This window comes from Anthonomus grandis, chromosome 22, assembly GCF_022605725.1.
Source record: "Anthonomus grandis grandis chromosome 22, icAntGran1.3, whole genome shotgun sequence".
NCBI classification, from domain to species: Eukaryota; Metazoa; Arthropoda; class Insecta; order Coleoptera; family Curculionidae; genus Anthonomus; species Anthonomus grandis.
The window spans coordinates 17,539,663-17,557,908 of NC_065567.1; the positions used below are offsets into that span (position 1 = coordinate 17,539,663).

General features: G+C 34.7%; 1 protein-coding gene across 2 annotated transcripts in view; it reads left to right on the forward strand.

The window, feature by feature from the left end:
- LOC126748374 (neurotrimin-like) overlaps positions 1-18,246 on the forward strand; it is a 353,177-nt gene that overhangs the window by 193,511 nt on the left and 141,420 nt on the right. For both annotated transcript variants that reach the window (XM_050457564.1, XM_050457563.1), the window contains exon 3: positions 9,935-10,142. In XM_050457564.1, the coding sequence (XP_050313521.1) occupies positions 9,935-10,142 (208 nt within the window). The remainder of the gene's footprint in view (positions 1-9,934; positions 10,143-18,246) is intronic.

The window sequence follows — 18,246 nt, forward strand, 5'->3', positions numbered from 1 at the left end:
AATATGCATAATTCCCATCTACCTGTCCAGTAGATCTTGCGTGTATAGCTCTGGGTGGAATGATATGGGCCAGTTCGGAAGAGTATTTACCGTGATAGTGTCGATAAAGCAAAGTCGGATCCGCAACCTTCCTTCTATGCATCAAAGTATTGAAGGTTTTAGTTATCTCTAGATCTTTTATAAGTCTGAATGGAGTCAAGCAGCTTCGAAGTGTATTTGGGTGCAACGCTCCATATATAAGAGTAATACTGAAGAGATGTATAAATTTGGGCCTTATAAAGCGTTAAAACCTGCTGCAGCGTATTCAGCCGCTTTAAATGTTTTCGCTATATTATCTTGCCAAGACATATTACTTTTAACCTCTACACTTAACAAACGAACTGATGAAGACCCTGGCAAAGTAAGCCTGGACATAATAAGGTAGCAGAGGGAGCCTTCTTCATAAATACAACAGCGTTAGTCTTAGCTGTGTTAAACTTAATTAGGTTGCACTCACCTCGCTCCAAAATGATTTATAGGTCGGCACTAACAGTTGTTACCTGGTGATGCTTATGGCGCTGGGTCTCGGCTGAAGTCATTTGGTTGGACGACTTCAAACAAAACCCAATCTGCTTTCATCAGCAAAGCTGTAAATTAAATTAGAAGTGTTGTCGACTAAGTCATTGATATATAACAAGAAGAGGATAGGGAAAAAGATGCATCCCTGAGGAATACTGGCGTCAATTCGAAACCTTGGCGAGGTGTGTCCATCAACGACAACTTGGATGGATCGGTTCTCGAGGAAGCTTCCAAATCAAGCAACGAGAGTTGGTGGAAAACTATAAAATAGCCTTTTCTATAGCCTTGTTTCAAACATGTGTGACAAACCTGTGTTTTCGAAAAGAAAATGTTCTTCACATGTCAAATAATACTGAATATTATTCTGTCAGGTTAAGCGATATAACTTACGCATGTCCTAAAAAAAAATTACCTTAAATCAAATACATACCTTACAAACAGGGTTGCAAACTACAAAACTAGACTTGGGTACGAAATCGACATAATATCAGTATAATCTGATTATGTACTCCGTACTCGGTTACCTACTTCCCGATTGGATGGTATCAGTTAGTTCCCTGTACTGCGGTTTGCTCTGTTGTCGTCCTATTGTGTCCCATAGATTTACTCCCAAATGTTTAGTTTTATTGCTTCTAGGAAGACCAGTATTTTGCCCAGTGGTGTAGTTCTTATCCTCTTTCTTGAATGTTTGGTTCCTCCCAGGATCCTCGCACTGGTCTGGTTGAATGCTTCCCTGAAGCATAGTTAGTGTAGATTCTTCCTTTTCCTCACAACATCTACATAGTGGTGTATCTACTTTCCCGAATCCGTGTAGATGTTTCCTGCAGAGTGCATGGCCTGTGAGCAACCCTGCTATCTTTTGCAGTTATTGCCTGGACTCGCCCAGTATGTTCTTACTCTTTCTGAAGGGTGGGCTGCTCAAATGAGTTTTACAGTTCCAGCTTTGGCAGTTGCTTCCAGTAGTTTATATGCTTAAGTTCCAATTAGTGTCTGATATTCCTTTTCCAGTTATTATAACTGGCACAGCATATTGGTTCTGGGCCTATGAGTCTGTTGCTGGCCATCATGGGATGTATACCTCGTTCAGGCATAATTAGTTAAGACGTTTGTCACATAACGTTTTCTCAAATGCTCCCCCAATGTCTAAGAAGGCTAGTAGGGCAATTTCTTTATTGTTTACAGATTGCTCGACTCTCTGGGTTATCTCGTGGATCGCTGATTTACAAGATTTACCTGTTTGGTCGGCATATTGGTGTGGATGTAGAGGGCTTATCCGTGGTGCAACGTTCCTGATATACCTTTCGATAAACTTTTTTTTGTGTTTAGGATGAATTATGTAAGCTATTATGTAAGGATTAATTATGTTTGAAGGTGTATATCGCCCATTTAACTTTCTCATATGTTACAAGCTTTTTTTTTCCAGTTCTTAACTTGGAACTGGAAAAAAAGCTTATCCTTTATAAGCTTTTCCTTTTTGCTCTCTCCTTTTTAGGTATCTGCATAGTTTCCTTGACCCTTCCCTTTTAGCTTTTTTTTTTATGGCATCATTATATTTGAGTAAGCTTTGTCTATTTTGATTCCATTTCCCAGTTCTTTTTGCTCCGTTGAATAGTTTTCTTATTGCCCACCTAAGCTCACCTTGGTTCCACCAGGCAGTGTTCTCTGCCTAACATGGTTTGCTTAGGGGACATGATTTTTCAAATGCGTCTTTGATAGCCACTGTAACTGATTCTGTCAGCACTTCGAGCTGGAGGTTATTTGTAGCCTCCATTAAACAGTTTTACAGGTAGCGTCCTAGTGTTTAGTTTGTTTTCCTGAGACAAACTAGGTTCGTCAGATGGATGCCACTTTGACCCAAGGTCACAGATGCGTCCCTTGCCTAGGTTTAGACTAATCTCAGTAATGCTAAAGATACCCTTAAAAAAGAGAGAGATGACCTACACGAGTCCTTAATTCATATTATAGTGGACTTAGATGCTGTTCAGAAAAAGCTCTCCGATATATTCAAAGGGACAAAAATCCTGTAGAACTTCAAATTGAAGTCAAAGAAAAGTGCGAAAATATTAAAAAATCGACTTGGTGGTACAAAAGGAAGGCTTTGAGAGAATGGTGCGAACAAACTTCTTGTACGAGATGTTAGGGGACGAAGGCGCCTTTAGAATAAGATTTTGAATTTCTGTAAACTTTTTGTACGACTAAATATTTAATTTTGTTTTTAAAACATTACTGTCAAATGGCTCCACCTCATAAAATTTTAAACTAGACGCAATATTTATTTAAATAGTTGACCTTTTTAGATACGCTGACCTTAAATCATTCCACGTATCGTAGCATGATTCTTAGATGGCGTCACATATACCCATTCCGAAACAGAAGCTAGAAGAGATACCCTACGGAATAAAGTATAGAAATAAGATGAAAGTATGGAACTATTACAATACAAAATAGAATCCAATATATTATAAATAACTTATAAAATCACAAATCTTTCTTCATTTAGACTTATTTGGCAAAAATAATACTTTTCACTGTAATGTAAATACTAAGCAGAATACTTATTACTACTTTCCTACCTAAGTGATCCATTAATTATACATTAAATAACAAATTACTATAAATTGCATTTATTCATCGCCTCAAATATGCATACAAAGATGGCAGGATATTCGCTGCCGACAGTTCTGTTTAGTTTTTGCTACTAGAAGGATAATTGGTTTATCACAGTCATTAATTTTAAAGCTTTGGCGCTACTTTGAGAATTAACGAGAAACACTTATGCAGAAAATCATTAAAGATATCGTAAATTAAGTATATTATAGAATTAATAACATGATTTTTTTTTGTTATTGTATTGTGCAAAATGTATTTTTTCTTTTAATTTTTGTTTTTTTTCTGCGGATGCGTGTTTAGATATGGGTACGTAATTGTATATTTTCACTTTAGTTAAGTACACCACTTTCCTTGAAAAAAAATTCTATTTAAATAGTTTAAAATATGAAAAAGTTATTGCTAATAATAACTAACTCTAATGGATTCGTAATGGGTCTTTAGTATATCCAGTAAATACTAATTTTGATAATGTGATGCAGCAAATTGCAAATCGTATTAGGTTATCTGATGAAAAGCATTATGGTAAAATTAATTCAGTTATCGGCAATAATATTTCGATATAGTCTATTTAATGCTTAAGATCGCTTTATATTATTCGAGCTGAATAATGATTCCTGAATAGGTACGGCCAATATTGTGAAATAATTTATTGTGACTCAACACTTAATATTCAATTTAAGTTTTTAAAATAACTATAACAAATAAATTTTTTTTATAAGTTTCACGAGTAATTTATTAAAAAAAATATAATAAAAACTAACCTTAATAAAACAAACCTTATTTGTCATAAAGAAAAACAAATTTAAGCAAAAGCAAATAAAAAAAATTGAAGCAAATCTGAAAATATATCACCTTAATTTGTCTCCGTAAATCAAAAAGTATAAATTAAACACTTTTATGATGACTTCTCGAGATTATATCAAGGTGAATGATGCTATTTCCAAGAAAATACGAGGCGGAAACCCCTCTCTCTCTTACGAAAAGTAGATAAACGCTCATCAACAATAAGAACGTTTTAAGTTTGAAATGGGAAACTTTCGAACCGTTTTTATGGCGTCAGAGCGGTCTTTCTCCGCTTGGCTTTTTACTGAATACCGACATTGTGTAAAACCTTGCTACGTTTTTATATGAAAGTGTAACTTATAGACAGAATTTCTTAAGCGGGTCGTGCTTATATCGATTTCAGATCTAAAACTTTTCTTACGAAAACCGCAAAGTTTCCCAGTAAATTGAAAAAATTGAGGATTTCGCCTATAAAACCTATACCTGGATTAAATTCGTTATTACTTTTAAGTTTTATATCCACTTATTTTTATAGTGATTTTTTTCAACTAATTGAAATTATTATTAGATAATACTAAATATGCATTGAAAATAGATACGTAGTTCATTACTTTCTTATTAGAATAATTCAGTATTGAATTCCTAGCTAACTAAACGTTTTTATAAGTTTTCAGCCACCCGACAAATAGGCGAAGTATTGCCAAATAAAACAATTTATTGGCACAGAAAAACATCCAAACCAATCGTAAGTTAAATAAGAAATGTTTTGTTTGCACCTACTATTTGGTAATATTGTTTACACTTCTTTGGGTATATTTATGCTTTGGTGCATTTGAAATGGTTTCTGCAAAGGGGTTTTACTATAGCCTAAGCTTATCACTTTTTATCTTCGGGATTGTTTACTAAACATTTGTTTCCAATACTGCCCTTTTTTGAAAGAAAAAGCAACGTTTTAAAAATTAGTATATACAGGGTGTTTCAGAACTATGGGATCAAACTTCTGGGGGTTGTTCAGTGCAACAGAAGAATCCATTTAAGTATAGGACCCCATGTCCGGAAATGCGTCACTATGCCAGTACGGCCCTAAGACGCGTTAAAATTTATAAAAACTTTACCTACCTAAATAGGATCTGCTGCATTTATTTTTACCTTTTGTACATGATACCATAACAACAATTGTTTAAAATCAACGCTTATCAATGTCAATTCTCAATGTCATGTTTAAAAATTTTATAGTTTACAATTTTTAAACATTTATTGCTAATGGAAAACTTTACCAATCAAGAATTGGCGGATATGCATTTGGCATACGGAACAACAAGCTGCAATGCACGAGCAGCATCGCGGTTGTATCATGAACATTATCCCGAACGACAGCATCCTGGATACAAAAAGTTTATTGTGGTTTATCGGCGGCTCGCTGAGACAGGCATATTTAAGACCAAGATGCATGATACTGGTGTTGCTCGAACCGTAAGAACGGTCGAATTCGAAGAAGAGGTGCTTCAGCGAGTTGCCGATAAACCATCAAATAGCACACGTGACGTCGCTAAGAATATGAATACGAGTAACGCTTCTGTCTGGCGGGTACTACACGAGCAACTCCATCCTTACCACTTCCAGAAAGTTCAAGGTATGACTGCAGCCGATTATCATCCTAGAGTTCAATTTTGTCAATAGCTTCTGGATCACATTGCACAACCAAATTTTTTACGATATGTTTTGTGGACTGATGAAGCCTTTTTCACAAGAGACAGTATTTTTAATAGTAGGAATAGCCATGTTTGGAAAAAAATCCTTATGCAATTAATTGTCAACGTATGGGCAGGCATTGTTGATGATTATTTAATTGAGCCATACCTTCTACCGGAACGGTTAACAGGACCTATTTATCTGCGTTTCTTGGAGGAAGTTCTCCCAGAACTCCTTGAAAATGTTCCACTAAACGTTAGACAGCAAATGTGGTTTCAGCATGATGGAGCGCCGGCTCACTTTGCTGTACAAGTACGCGAGTATTTGGCTCAGCGGTTTGGGCACCGTTGGATTGCCAGAGGTGGAGTAGTTTCTTGGTCTCCTAGGTCACCCGATTTAACGTCGTTCGATTTTTTCTTGTGGGGACATGTAAAGTCTTTAGTCTACGAAACTCCAGTACAATCAGAGCTAGACTTAATTGGACGAATAACAGCAGCATTTGAAATCATTCAAAACGAGGATCAAAATTTTAGTGTAGTCCGCCGAAATCATGTGCGGCGTTTAAATCGGTGTATTAAGGTTGGAGGAAGACATTTTGAACAATAGTTGTGATGGTATCATATACAAAAGGTAAAAATAAATGCATCAGATCCTATTTAGGTAATTAATATTTTTTCTCATTCATTTCCTATACTCAAATGGATTCTACTGAACAACCCCTAGAAGTTTGATCCCATAGTTCTGAAACACCCTGTATATTAAACTTAGATCTCTAATTTTTGTAAATATGAATCGCTAATGTTTTTTAGGAGAATAATCTTTTTCTACCCGATGTTAATATTTTCTTTTCTAGTCATTATATTTATTTTTTGCATAGCTATATAACCATAAAATTACTACTATATTTTATACTAATATTAATATTACTCTCATCTTGAAAACCTTTTTTTAATGATTTTCTGTAATTACTCTTTTATATTTAACAACAGTTTTCTTCGGCTTAAATCCGAATCATTTTCTTTTACTTAATAGGTTTTCATCGGTTAAATATTATTTTTGATGTTTAATTAAAATACTTAATTGGCTTTTTAATAAAAACTGATCCTGAAGCTTTAATTTTACTTAATCAGTTCACGCATTTTCAATTAATTTTTGGAGCGTTGTAATTTAACAAGAAAAAAACCATTTATAAAATATATATATATATAATAAAGACTTAATAAATATATTATTAGAATTTCCATTTTCTTGGGGAAAAAAACTATTCCCTCTACATATTTTTTACCAGTATAATGTTAAATAAGTAAAAACCCATATGAAATCGAACAATTTATGAGAAAATTTATGAGAATGAGAAAATCAAATACAGGATTCCCATGATTAAACATAAATATGCAATTTTAAGTTCCAACCATCTTCACTCCTATACTGTAAAATAGCTGCTATGTCATTCCTAATTTCTAGTTTATTTTATCCCCGCTTCGTTGCTGATTGCCTATTTGATAGAGAAGTTCTTTACGAAAACGCCCTTTGGACTTTATTGCATAAAATTTTATTGCCTTTTCATAACCGAACATAAAATATGCATTGCTACTTCCATACAAACAGATCCATAAACTTTGGGTTTCTTACTTGTTGACATCAAGTTTAATTATTACATGATTGTTTTTAGTAATTGGTATAAGATTTATTTTATCACACGTTTTATGGTGGTACAGATATTTAAAAAAAATTAACTTTAAATTTAATTTTATAATAAGTTGCTTTATAGTTGTACGTATAATGTGATGATGCCAAATTACGCAAATAATATAAATTTTTATGTATGATCAAGTAAATTTTAATTTGGACTCACTGAGATTTAAATCAGAGTTAATAATTAACACTGCTTAATGTGTGACTTTTTAATACAGAAAGCATAGAAATTTACAGAAGCTCAATTGCGAACGAATTGTTAGTCTGTAAATACATTTATGCCAAAACTTCTGTAAACTTAAAAAATATCGTAACAAATTTAGTAAAGTTTAACGTTACCAATTTTCAGGGTTAAATCCATTTTACCTTTTCCAAAATATAGGTCAAAAGTGTTTTTTGTAAGGTGGGTATCGTATCCATTTAAGTTATGTAGACAGATCTTTTTTTATTATAGAGGTGATCAAGTTATAACGTCATGCTTTAGGATGCTTTAAGGTGGCTGCAAACAAGTGTCAAAATTATAAAATATAATGGAAGGATGAATTAACATATTATTGTTGTATTTCGATTTTTTGGCGGTACCTTGAACTTTTTTATATTCTGTGGTCTCTAGCAATAAACATATTACAAAGTGGATTGATCAAGAGAATATATGTATACAAAATACGAGTCCTTCAAGGGCGAATTTCGGTTTTCGTAACGGATTTGATAAGAGGAAAGCGCTGTTTGGTATCCAGGTGTTGGTTCAAAGATCTAAGGACGTCTCTGTTCATGTTTATACCTATTTCATAGGCTACGAAAAGTGTTTCGATAGGGTGAAAAGCTTGTGATCATTCTAGACAATAGAGGCCTCAAAATAAATCCAAATCCTTACTGGAACAACTGAACCAATTAGAGCAAATCAACAAATGTCAGGCTGTTGACAGTGTTGCATTTTTACACCATTATTATTTGGCGCGAACGTAAACAACCTTTGACCATGTGACAAATAATAGTGTAGAATTTGGATTAAATTTAAACATCAAAAAAACTGGTTGGTCATAAGTAAGATTCAGATTGGAAAACATACTCTACAGGTATAGAAACAAAAAATAGAATTTTTAGTCATACAAATATCTTGGATGCCAGGTCAACGGAAACTGGGATGATATGAAAGAGATCCGTGACTGAATTGAACAGGCAAGAGCATCATTTGTAAAAGAGAAGTCCGTGTTGTATTGCCGTGTTTTTCGTTCTCTGTTGGAACTCAAGTACTATGTTGTTACGGCTTCAGTAGTGAGGATTCTAACAGACGCCGTGTGTAAGAAAAATAGATGTTCTTGAAATGTGGATATTAAAAATATCCTAAATGGAGAGCGCAAAGTATGAATGTACTTGCCAGAATGTCAAAAAATCTCCATATTATGCTTACTTTAATTTAAAAAACGATAGATGGAAGACTTTGGACACATTCACAGAAACGAAAGGCACGGACTTCTCAAATTAATAATAGCAGGTAAAAATCGAAGGCAGAAGACAAGAGCGACGAAGAATATCGCGGCTAAAGAATTTTCAACAACGATATAATGAGATTATGAGAAGTCTCTTTAGAAAGACGGTCGACAAAGTACAGATAGCGCTAATGACAAGAAAACAGAAGAAGAATGATAAAGAATGTTAATTTTAAAAGACTGGTAATAGAGTTAGATAGGACATAATGATTTCTAATAGTATATAAAAGGATTCTTTCTGAATTCGAAACGGAAGAAAACGACTTCGAACTTTTATTATAGCTGGACCTTGCCTGGATATATCTGGATCGCAATGCTAGACCTGAAATTCTGATAAAACAGGTGCTTTTCTGGACAGCTGAAAAAATTTACATTATAATTTCTATAACCTCGTTAGTAAGAAAAAGTAATAATAAACACATATCAAAAATACTCAGCTGGCACAACTGACAAACTAAGAAACCACAATGAGAAAATTCTTACGAAAAGATGACGTAATACTTTAAGACAAGCGGGTGAGATGTTAGATAGCTATAATAGGGCTGTAAAGTGTATAAATATTAAAATAAGGCCTGTCTATCTCTTATGTTCATAGCCGTCCGGTATACCTATATTTAAGTTTCCAATAGCTAATTATTAATTATGGGCCATTGTGTAAATATAAGTCTGCCAAAACTTTAGCGAAACGAACAAAATAAGGTAATAAAAGTATAGAAGTAATTTAAGTAAAGTTGAATTAAACACTGTATGGCTTGGGGAAACTTTTCGGGATAAATATAAACCAAAACGGACAGTATTAAAATTCGAATCTTTTTCAATTCCGAAACTTCGGCGGTAAGTTAAGTGTTTTCCGATTTTTCTCTATTTCTTACAATCCCGGAACTTTCAAAACAAGTAACTTATTGATAAGATTCCAGGCAAAACTACGTGGAACTGGTAATATATTGAGACTTTATGTTAAAAGTGCACCATACTGACAAGCCTTGGTTAGAAAATATAAAAGTTTCTCTTATAACTGGTGACATTAAAAAAATCTGCTTTTAAATTATAAACTTTAGTTGCAATAACTCTAACTATATAATTAAGATTTTATTTTTATTTTACAGGTTGCTTGGATGCACTACGAACAGTCAGCAATCCTCACCGTTCACACTCACGTTATTACACGAAACCCTAGAATAAGTGTGTCCCATGATAAACATCGTACTTGGTTTCTTCATATAAGCAATGTTCAAGAAGAAGATAAAGGAAGATATATGTGTCAGATCAATACTGTTACTGCCAAAACACAGTTTGGATATCTCCATGTTGTTGGTGAGTATACTGTTGTTTTCAAATTAAAACTGTCTTAAGGTGGACTAATATTAGGTTTTTAAGATGTATGTCAAAATAAAAATAAAATATCATTTAATAGTTGTTATGCAGTAGTTTACATAAAGAATTCCTCCTAAATTGCAACTTTAAAACATGGAAACACTTTTTTTATATAATTTTTTTTTAGCTGGTGGAGATAAAAATTGGATTTTTTTAGTGGTCATTCAGTTGAAATAAAACTTCTTATAGATTACTCTACAGGGTGGTTCAGAACTATGGGATCAAACTTCTAGGGGTTGTTCAGTGCAATAGTAGAATCCATTTGAGTATAGGAACCCATGTCCGGAAATGTGTCACTACGCCACTACGGCCCTAAGACGCGTTTAAATTTAGAAAAAATATTAATTACCTAAATGAGATCTGATACATTTATTTTTACCTTTTGTATATGATACCATCACAATAATTGTTCAAAATGTCTTCCTCCAACCTCAATACACCGATTTAAACGTCGCACATGATTTCGGCGGACTACACTAAAAATTTGATCCTCGTTTTGAATGATTTCAAATGCTGCTGTTAATCGTCCAATTAAGTCTAGCTCTGATTCTACTGGAGTTTCGTAGACTAAAGACTTTACATGTCCCACAAGAAAAAATCGAGCGACATTAAATCGGGTGACCTAGGAGGCCAAGAAACTGCTCCACCTCTGGCAATCCAATGGTGCCCAAACCGCTGAGCCAAATACTCGCGTACTTGTACAGCAAAGTGAGCCGGCGCTCCATCATGCTGAAACCACATTTGCTGTCTAACGTTTAGTGGAACATTTTCAAGGAGTTCTGGGAGAACTTCCTCCAAGAAACGTAGATAAATAGGTCCTGTTAACCGTTCCGGTATACCTTTAGGTCATACTTTTTACCGGTTTTCTTGGAAAAATTGCATAAGGATTTTCTTCGTCCCAAACATGGCTATTCCTACTATTAAAAATACAGTCTCTTGTGAAAGAGGCTTCAACGGTCCACAAAACATATCGTAAAAAATTTGGTTCTGCAAGGATGTGATCCAGAAGCTATCGACAAAATTGAACTCTAGGATGATAATCGGCTGCAGTCATACCTTGAACTTTCTGGAAGTGGTAAGGATGGAGTTGTTGCTCGTGTAGTACCTGCCAGACAGAAGCGTTACTCGTATTCATATTCTTAGCGACGTCACGTGTCTTATTTGATGGTTTATTGGCAACTCGCTGAAGCACCTCTTCTTCAAATTCGACCGTTCTTACGTTTCGAGCAACACCAGTATCATGCATCTTGGTCTTAAACATGCCTGTCTCAGCGAGCCGCCGATGAACCGCAATAAACTTTTTGTATCCAGGATGCTGTCGTTCGGGATAACGTTCATGATACAACCGCGATGCTGCTCGTGCATTGCAGTTTGTTGCTCCGTATGCCAAATGCATATCCGCCAATTCTTGATTGATAAAGTTTTCCATTAGCAATAAATGTTGTAACCTATAAAATTTTTAAACATGACATTGAGAATTGACATTGATAAGCGTTGATTTTAAACAATTGTTGTTATGGTATCATGTACAAAAGGTAAAAATTAATGCAGCAGATCCTATTTAGGTAATTAATGTTTTTTTATAAATTTTAACGCGTCTTAGGGCCGTAGTGGCGTAGCATCGCATTTCCGGACATGGGTTTCTATACTCAAATGGATTCTTCTGTTGCACTGAACAACCCCCAGAAGTTTGATTCCATAGTTCTAAAACACCCTGTATAGGCGACTTAATTTAATAATATCATTCATAAATCTTAAAGGGTAAAATTAGTAAGAGACTAACCTTGTTTCAATTAACTCCAAAGGGAAAAAGAAAATATTTTTATGTAAAAATCTATCATAATAATAATGGTTCATAACCGCAGATCATATCAGAATGCATCCCTTTTTTTATAGACCAAAGGGCTAACAAATCTGCGATGACCCCTCTCACATAAAAGAGCACAGAGATGGAAAACTCAAATCTGGTTTTCAGAAAATATTGTTTGCGACATATCTAAGAGCCAAAAAATAAAAGTAAATATTTGCAAATGTTACAGAGATTGCATGGAATCTTATTATTATATTTTCAAAAAAAAGGCTTTTTATATTTAGGAGATACTAGAGTATTTTTCTTTCAGTTAAATATTAATGATTGTTTTTTAGAGTTTTCACTCATTCATAAATATAAACTGCAAAATCTGTTTCTTTGATGTAAAATTTATTGAAATTTAAATTCAGATTAAAATTTATTTTACGTGTAAGGTTTTCCGCGAAGAAACATATATTTAAAAAAAATTACGTTTATTCACAGTGGCAAAATTTACTAATTTAAGTTAAGATATAGTAATTTTTTGAGTTTAAACAAAATTTGTGCCAGCAGTTGCGATTACACAAATTAGGCAATAGAAATTATTAAGTGATAGTTAATTGTAGAGTAAAGTTTATAGGGCGATTTTCTAGGTGAAAGTTTAGATCTTTATAATCTTAAATTTGGTTAATGAAATAATGTTAGGAAAATTCCTTTCAAGACAAAGATTAGATACCCTATTATTGGAAAAGTTAATTTTTAAACTAGGCCACTATTAGATAAATTTTAAGAAAATTCTATAATATTCTTACAAAAAAATCTGCTATCAGTTAGAAATCCTCTATCCACACAAAAGAAAGGCATTACTATATCGAGAAAATCTAAATGGTGAAATACTACGACGCATATTTGCTGGATATTAAAGAAAATACATAATGTAGTAAATAAAGTTAATCATAACATAATTATGATAAAAACTGACTTGAGATTTTATGCTTATTTATTTAAAAACCATAAAACTAAAGTATGCGCGACATAAAATAAAATTTCTCCCTATAAATATTCAATCCTGCGCCGCTGTTTCAAGGGGCATCTTAGAGAGACCACAATCTGGACAATAGATTCCCTCTAAACTCAATAATATACTCCACTTCAGCATTGGCATTACGTTCTCGTTCGTCCTATCAAAATCGTCTTATATATTTAAATTTTTAGAACTTTTTATTTTTCTCTTTACTGCCAATGAAATTTGATTTTCTCTTGGGGCACTTTTATTAAGAATTTAAGTATTTTATGTCTCTTATCGGACTTTATATTCCCTTTTTTTCCGAAATGGATCCACTTTGGAATTGGATGTGATGTTTTTGTTTTCATGATGCATAAAAACGTTTATATGTTTTTATTTTTCAACTGGTATATTATTGTTTTCGTTTTACTTATTTTATTTACCAATGTCCAAATAAACTAGTAATATCATTTATTTTTATTATATTAGACAACCCCAAATTCACTGAATAAAAATTTCACAGTTGAACAGGGATAACTTCTTTGTGAATATTGCCATCATTCAAAAAATTGTCACAGGTATTTTAACGTTTTGAAGGAACAAACTGGAAACAACTATAGAGCTTAAAATAAGATACACCCTAACACTACTATTTATTCTGGACTGCCCCAGCTTATTAATGCAAGTATATTAGAGTTATGCCACTCCAACCTGCCTGCAATATGAGGTACAAAACTCTCATAATCTACTATCGCACGTGCAATAATTTCCATCATATCTATCAATGGGAGATAACATTCTTGCGCCCTGAGAATAAAAAGAGAAACATCGCTAGTTTCACCAGCCCATAGTTTTTCAAGGGCTAGCGTGTCCGCAGTTCTCATCAAAGGTTCATCAATGAGTTTTAAGGGCTCTAGTTTCGGTCGTTCGCATAGATCCCGTCATCCTTAGGAATGCGATCCTTAAAAATTTTTTCCTGTAAATGGTACGTAGAAGAAGTTGGACTATACATGAATCAATTTAGTTAACAATATTAAGCTTCGCATCCCAGAGGCTAAGAAAAACCAGGGTGCAAATCCAAAACGTGCAGGTGGTTTTCTTAATTCTGATCTGCATGATCGTATCAGAAGAGTTTGAAATCCAGTGTGATTTATAGACATAAATCACACTGGACAAAATTGTCCTAGGACAGAATTGTCCTAGTCACCAGAGTACTTATGCTCTGCTTTTATCTCCGTTACATCCCGTCGACTACTAGACATCACAGAGTTAGGAATAAGACTTCGCCTTGTGGACAGCCTTTAGCTGCCATCATTTTGACAACTTTACTATGAAGCTCGATAGATATTTTGCGCCACGAGAGTATGGTGTTAGTTAATATAATGGTTCTGTCGTTAATTAGTTGCACGCTAGCATGCAGAAACCCACCTATGACTATTAAAGAGCTTGTTCATGCTGCTTAGGAAGAATGGTACAATATTCCAGCATATCTCCAATCTCCTAGATAGAATGGACAGGCGTCTCCAAGCTTGCATAAACGCTAGAGGTAGAAATACACGGTTTTAAAAAGTTTTTTAGTATCTTTATTTTTTCGTAAATAAAACTAATAAATTAATAGGTTTATAATTTATTTTTGCCGATAAAAAAAAATTCCGAAAATTTAGGCTGACGCAAAACTTAGAGTCAATGTGTATTTCATAAGGTGGTGAAGGACAAGATCCGTGGATTTGCCAGTCTGGTAAGCGAATTGTTGAACATAAACTGGTCCTTTGATCACGATGCTTTCTTTAAAATATTGATCAATCAGCCTTTCTATCTACTAGTCTTTCGCAGAAAACTAGTTGGTAACTGATTGGTCGGTAGTAGTAGTAGTAGTACAAGTAAAGGTGTGGGAGCTAGAGCTCGGCAAGTAAGCCTGAAAATGTCTTTTGACCAACTCCAGAATCACCAACTCCTACGCCTCCACTCCCAATGCACGGTCTTCACTGAGTTGTCTTTTTAATAAAAGCTTTCACGTTATCCCAGTCCAGATCATTAAGATCTTTCGATTGAAGTTTCGTTGCTCCAAAAATTTTACTTCTCAGGCGACTCCACTTATCGTAAATTCTCAATATTTAATATAAAGTTTTCTCCTTTGTACCGCAATTCAGACAACATGGATTTTTTTTATGTCAAGAAGGTATAGATTTTTGTTTAGGCAGTTATGCCCAGTTAGGATTTCCACCAAGTCGTTGTTTCCACCTGTCGCCACATCTTGCGGCTGTTAACAACTTTGTTAACAGCCGCCTTACTTTAGAACCATCATGATCTGGTATCATCCCGTTGGCCTGTTCTACATCTTTTTGTCCTTCTCCAATTCGTCCTTGTTTTTTCCCAGTCCCAATTATTAACTTCCTCGGAAATTTGTTTTTCACTGAGGTGGAGACACGGCTCGAGGCTAACGGAATCTTGTCTTGCTAGTTCGTCAACCCATTTATTGCCCTCGACACCATGATGTCCTGGGACTCCTAGTTTCACATCCTTGTGTACTGCCAGCCTTTCCAATACGTCTCTGTACTCCTAGACGACTAGCGCTAAGCTGGCCCTTGCTATTTAAATTGCCTTGAGGGTAGCTTGACTATCAGAGTAGATAGAATTCTTCTCGTTACCTTCCAATGCTTCCCGTTTGTTTGCTACTTCAAGTATGGCAAACACCTCGGATTAGAAAACAGTGTAAAAAAAATCCCCTCTATTTGTTTTCATCCATACACTCTGTCTTTGGCTCACTTGGTGATTTCTATGGATGACCCATCTGTGTACCAGGCCTGGAAACCATTAAGTTATTGATTTAGTTCATTGACCATTCCTTTCTTGTCGGGATTTCCACCCGAAAGCCTTTCTTTAACATTATTTTGCCACTCGCTGTTACTTAATTCTTACACATCCTGAGAACGATCGTTCTATGACCTTATCCTAAGTGAACATTACGGCATTCTCCGGTATCCTTCATCCTCTTATGCGCTGCCATCGCGTCTTTTTTAATCCAGACTGGGAGCTCCGGTAGCCCAAGAAAAATGTTTAGAGGTGCCTTAGATGTTGTTCTTATAGCTCCAGTAACTCCCAAACAGACCAGTGTTTGCAATCTAGCCAGTTTTTAAAAGTTGGCGACGTTTATTGCCGTTGGCCACCATACCACGGATCCGTATGAGACCCTTACTGGAGAACATCTTGTACCTATTGTTCATCGTAATTGCCATATTAGTGAGCTCTACGTAAGTTTTAAGCATGAGTTTGCTGTCTAAAGTAATTCTCAAACATTTCGCCTGCTGCCCCAATGTTGGGCGAGTCTGATACGTAGTGGGAGGTTGGAAGCCTGTCAAATTTTGCCTCTTAGTAAAGAAAATGAGCTCAGTTTTCTCTGGGTTGACCGATAGTCCTCTCTTCTGATACCTTTGCTCCACCATCCTGCCCGCGGCTTGCACGCGGTTACAGAATGCGTTCACGACCGGTGTGCCCCTGGTCAGAAAAGCGTGGCATGGAATCTATTTTCGTTTTATCAAATTATCCGTCAAAGAAAAGAGCAAGTGCCATATCATTGTTCTCTATAATATTTTCAGCTTTGCTCACTACAGAGTGCCGTTTCCGTAGACTTTTCTTTCATATAGGCATGCTGATTTCTATGTAGTGGCGATTCTGTTAGAATCTTTTCTACTCTACAGTTCTACTTCATTAGAAATGAATACAGGATTATTGTCCTAAAGAACTTTGGCTGGCGATCTTGTCAGGTTTTGGAATAAAGACCGCATCTACCACTCTCTATTTTTTTGACAAGGTTCTAGTCTGGCTCCAAATCTGGATCCTCGCCACAAGGGTAACATTTCCTTCTGCAGGAAAGTGAGTTTTAAGTAGAAACTCGATGGTCTCTCTTTTCTTTGAGGTCCATAGTTCACCTTTCTTTAAGCATCTTATCTCAGTTTTTCTGTCAAAGCCCAGTAGCTTCAGTATCTGAGAGAGATTCCATCTCCCTACAGAACTAGCACCAGCAGCCTTTTTTACAGCGTCGTTTTTTGAATTTCGTTCTTGTTGTCAAGTATACATGCCGATTCTCTTGAGTTCCCTCCTTGAGACCTCGGCGTTGCAACATTCTTACAGCTTTTTTAAGAAGATCCAGGGTATCATTTAATTAGAGCAATCTCTTGTTAGTGCCTCGTAAGAATTGATAATTATACTGTTTAATCTCACTACCTCTGTATCTAGTTTCTTTTTGGAGGCAGTAGCTATACCAAGAATAACTATGGGGTCTTTAAATTTAATCCAGTCGGTGGCTTTGGGTTTCTCTTGAGGAGCGCTTCCTCCTTATCCGAAGCGATTTCGAATCGGATCATCCTATAGTGGGACATAATTATGTCCTGTGATACCCTCTAGTTTTAAAGAGGTAAAATTTGGAGAAATAAAGACAAATTTTACCTTTCGCCATTGCATAGAGAGCAATGCGCCTTGTTGATAACTGGCAAGTCTTGGATAATTTGTAGTAAGTAGTAAATATATCCAGCTCATATTAAAAGAGTCATAGATATAACCCATCCATACCCGAACACTTTCTTCTTCTTCTTCTTCTTCTTCTTCGTTGCAATAATTTGGTATATGAGGAAGGTTTTTTAAATTTATTATTAATTTAAAAAATAATAATAATTCTCCTTAATAATAATATAGATTTTACATATTTTAATATGTGTGTGATGAATAAAACCATAGAAAGTATAAATTCATATCTTCATGCAGTTCAAAATGGCAGTATGTGTTTAAATTTTATTATAATATTTAAAAAGTTTAAATTATTTTTATAAAAAAATGTTTCATTGGTGTTATTACGTTTCGATGCCATTAAAAGAAGCTATTAGTTTTTAATAATAATTTGATTAAACGATAATTACAAATTATTAAGCAAATAATTGTAAAAGTTAATAAAAATATACACTTCACATAAAACGTCTAGTCAGGCATCAATTTACTTTCAATTTTGTTTTTACTCATTTAAAATACAGGTATGGAGAGGAGACTATTAAAGAAAATGAATGTCTAATAATTTAATAACAAAAGCTTACGTAAGATAAAATCAACGCTACTATACTCGTTTACCGAAAAAAATGCACAATTACCAAGAAATCCAGGAATCAAACCTCTATTTTAGCTCGTAACTTTATCCTAAATTCCCTAGAAATCTCCAAATGTGTTACACCGCACATTTAGGACTTTTCCTCGATGCCAAT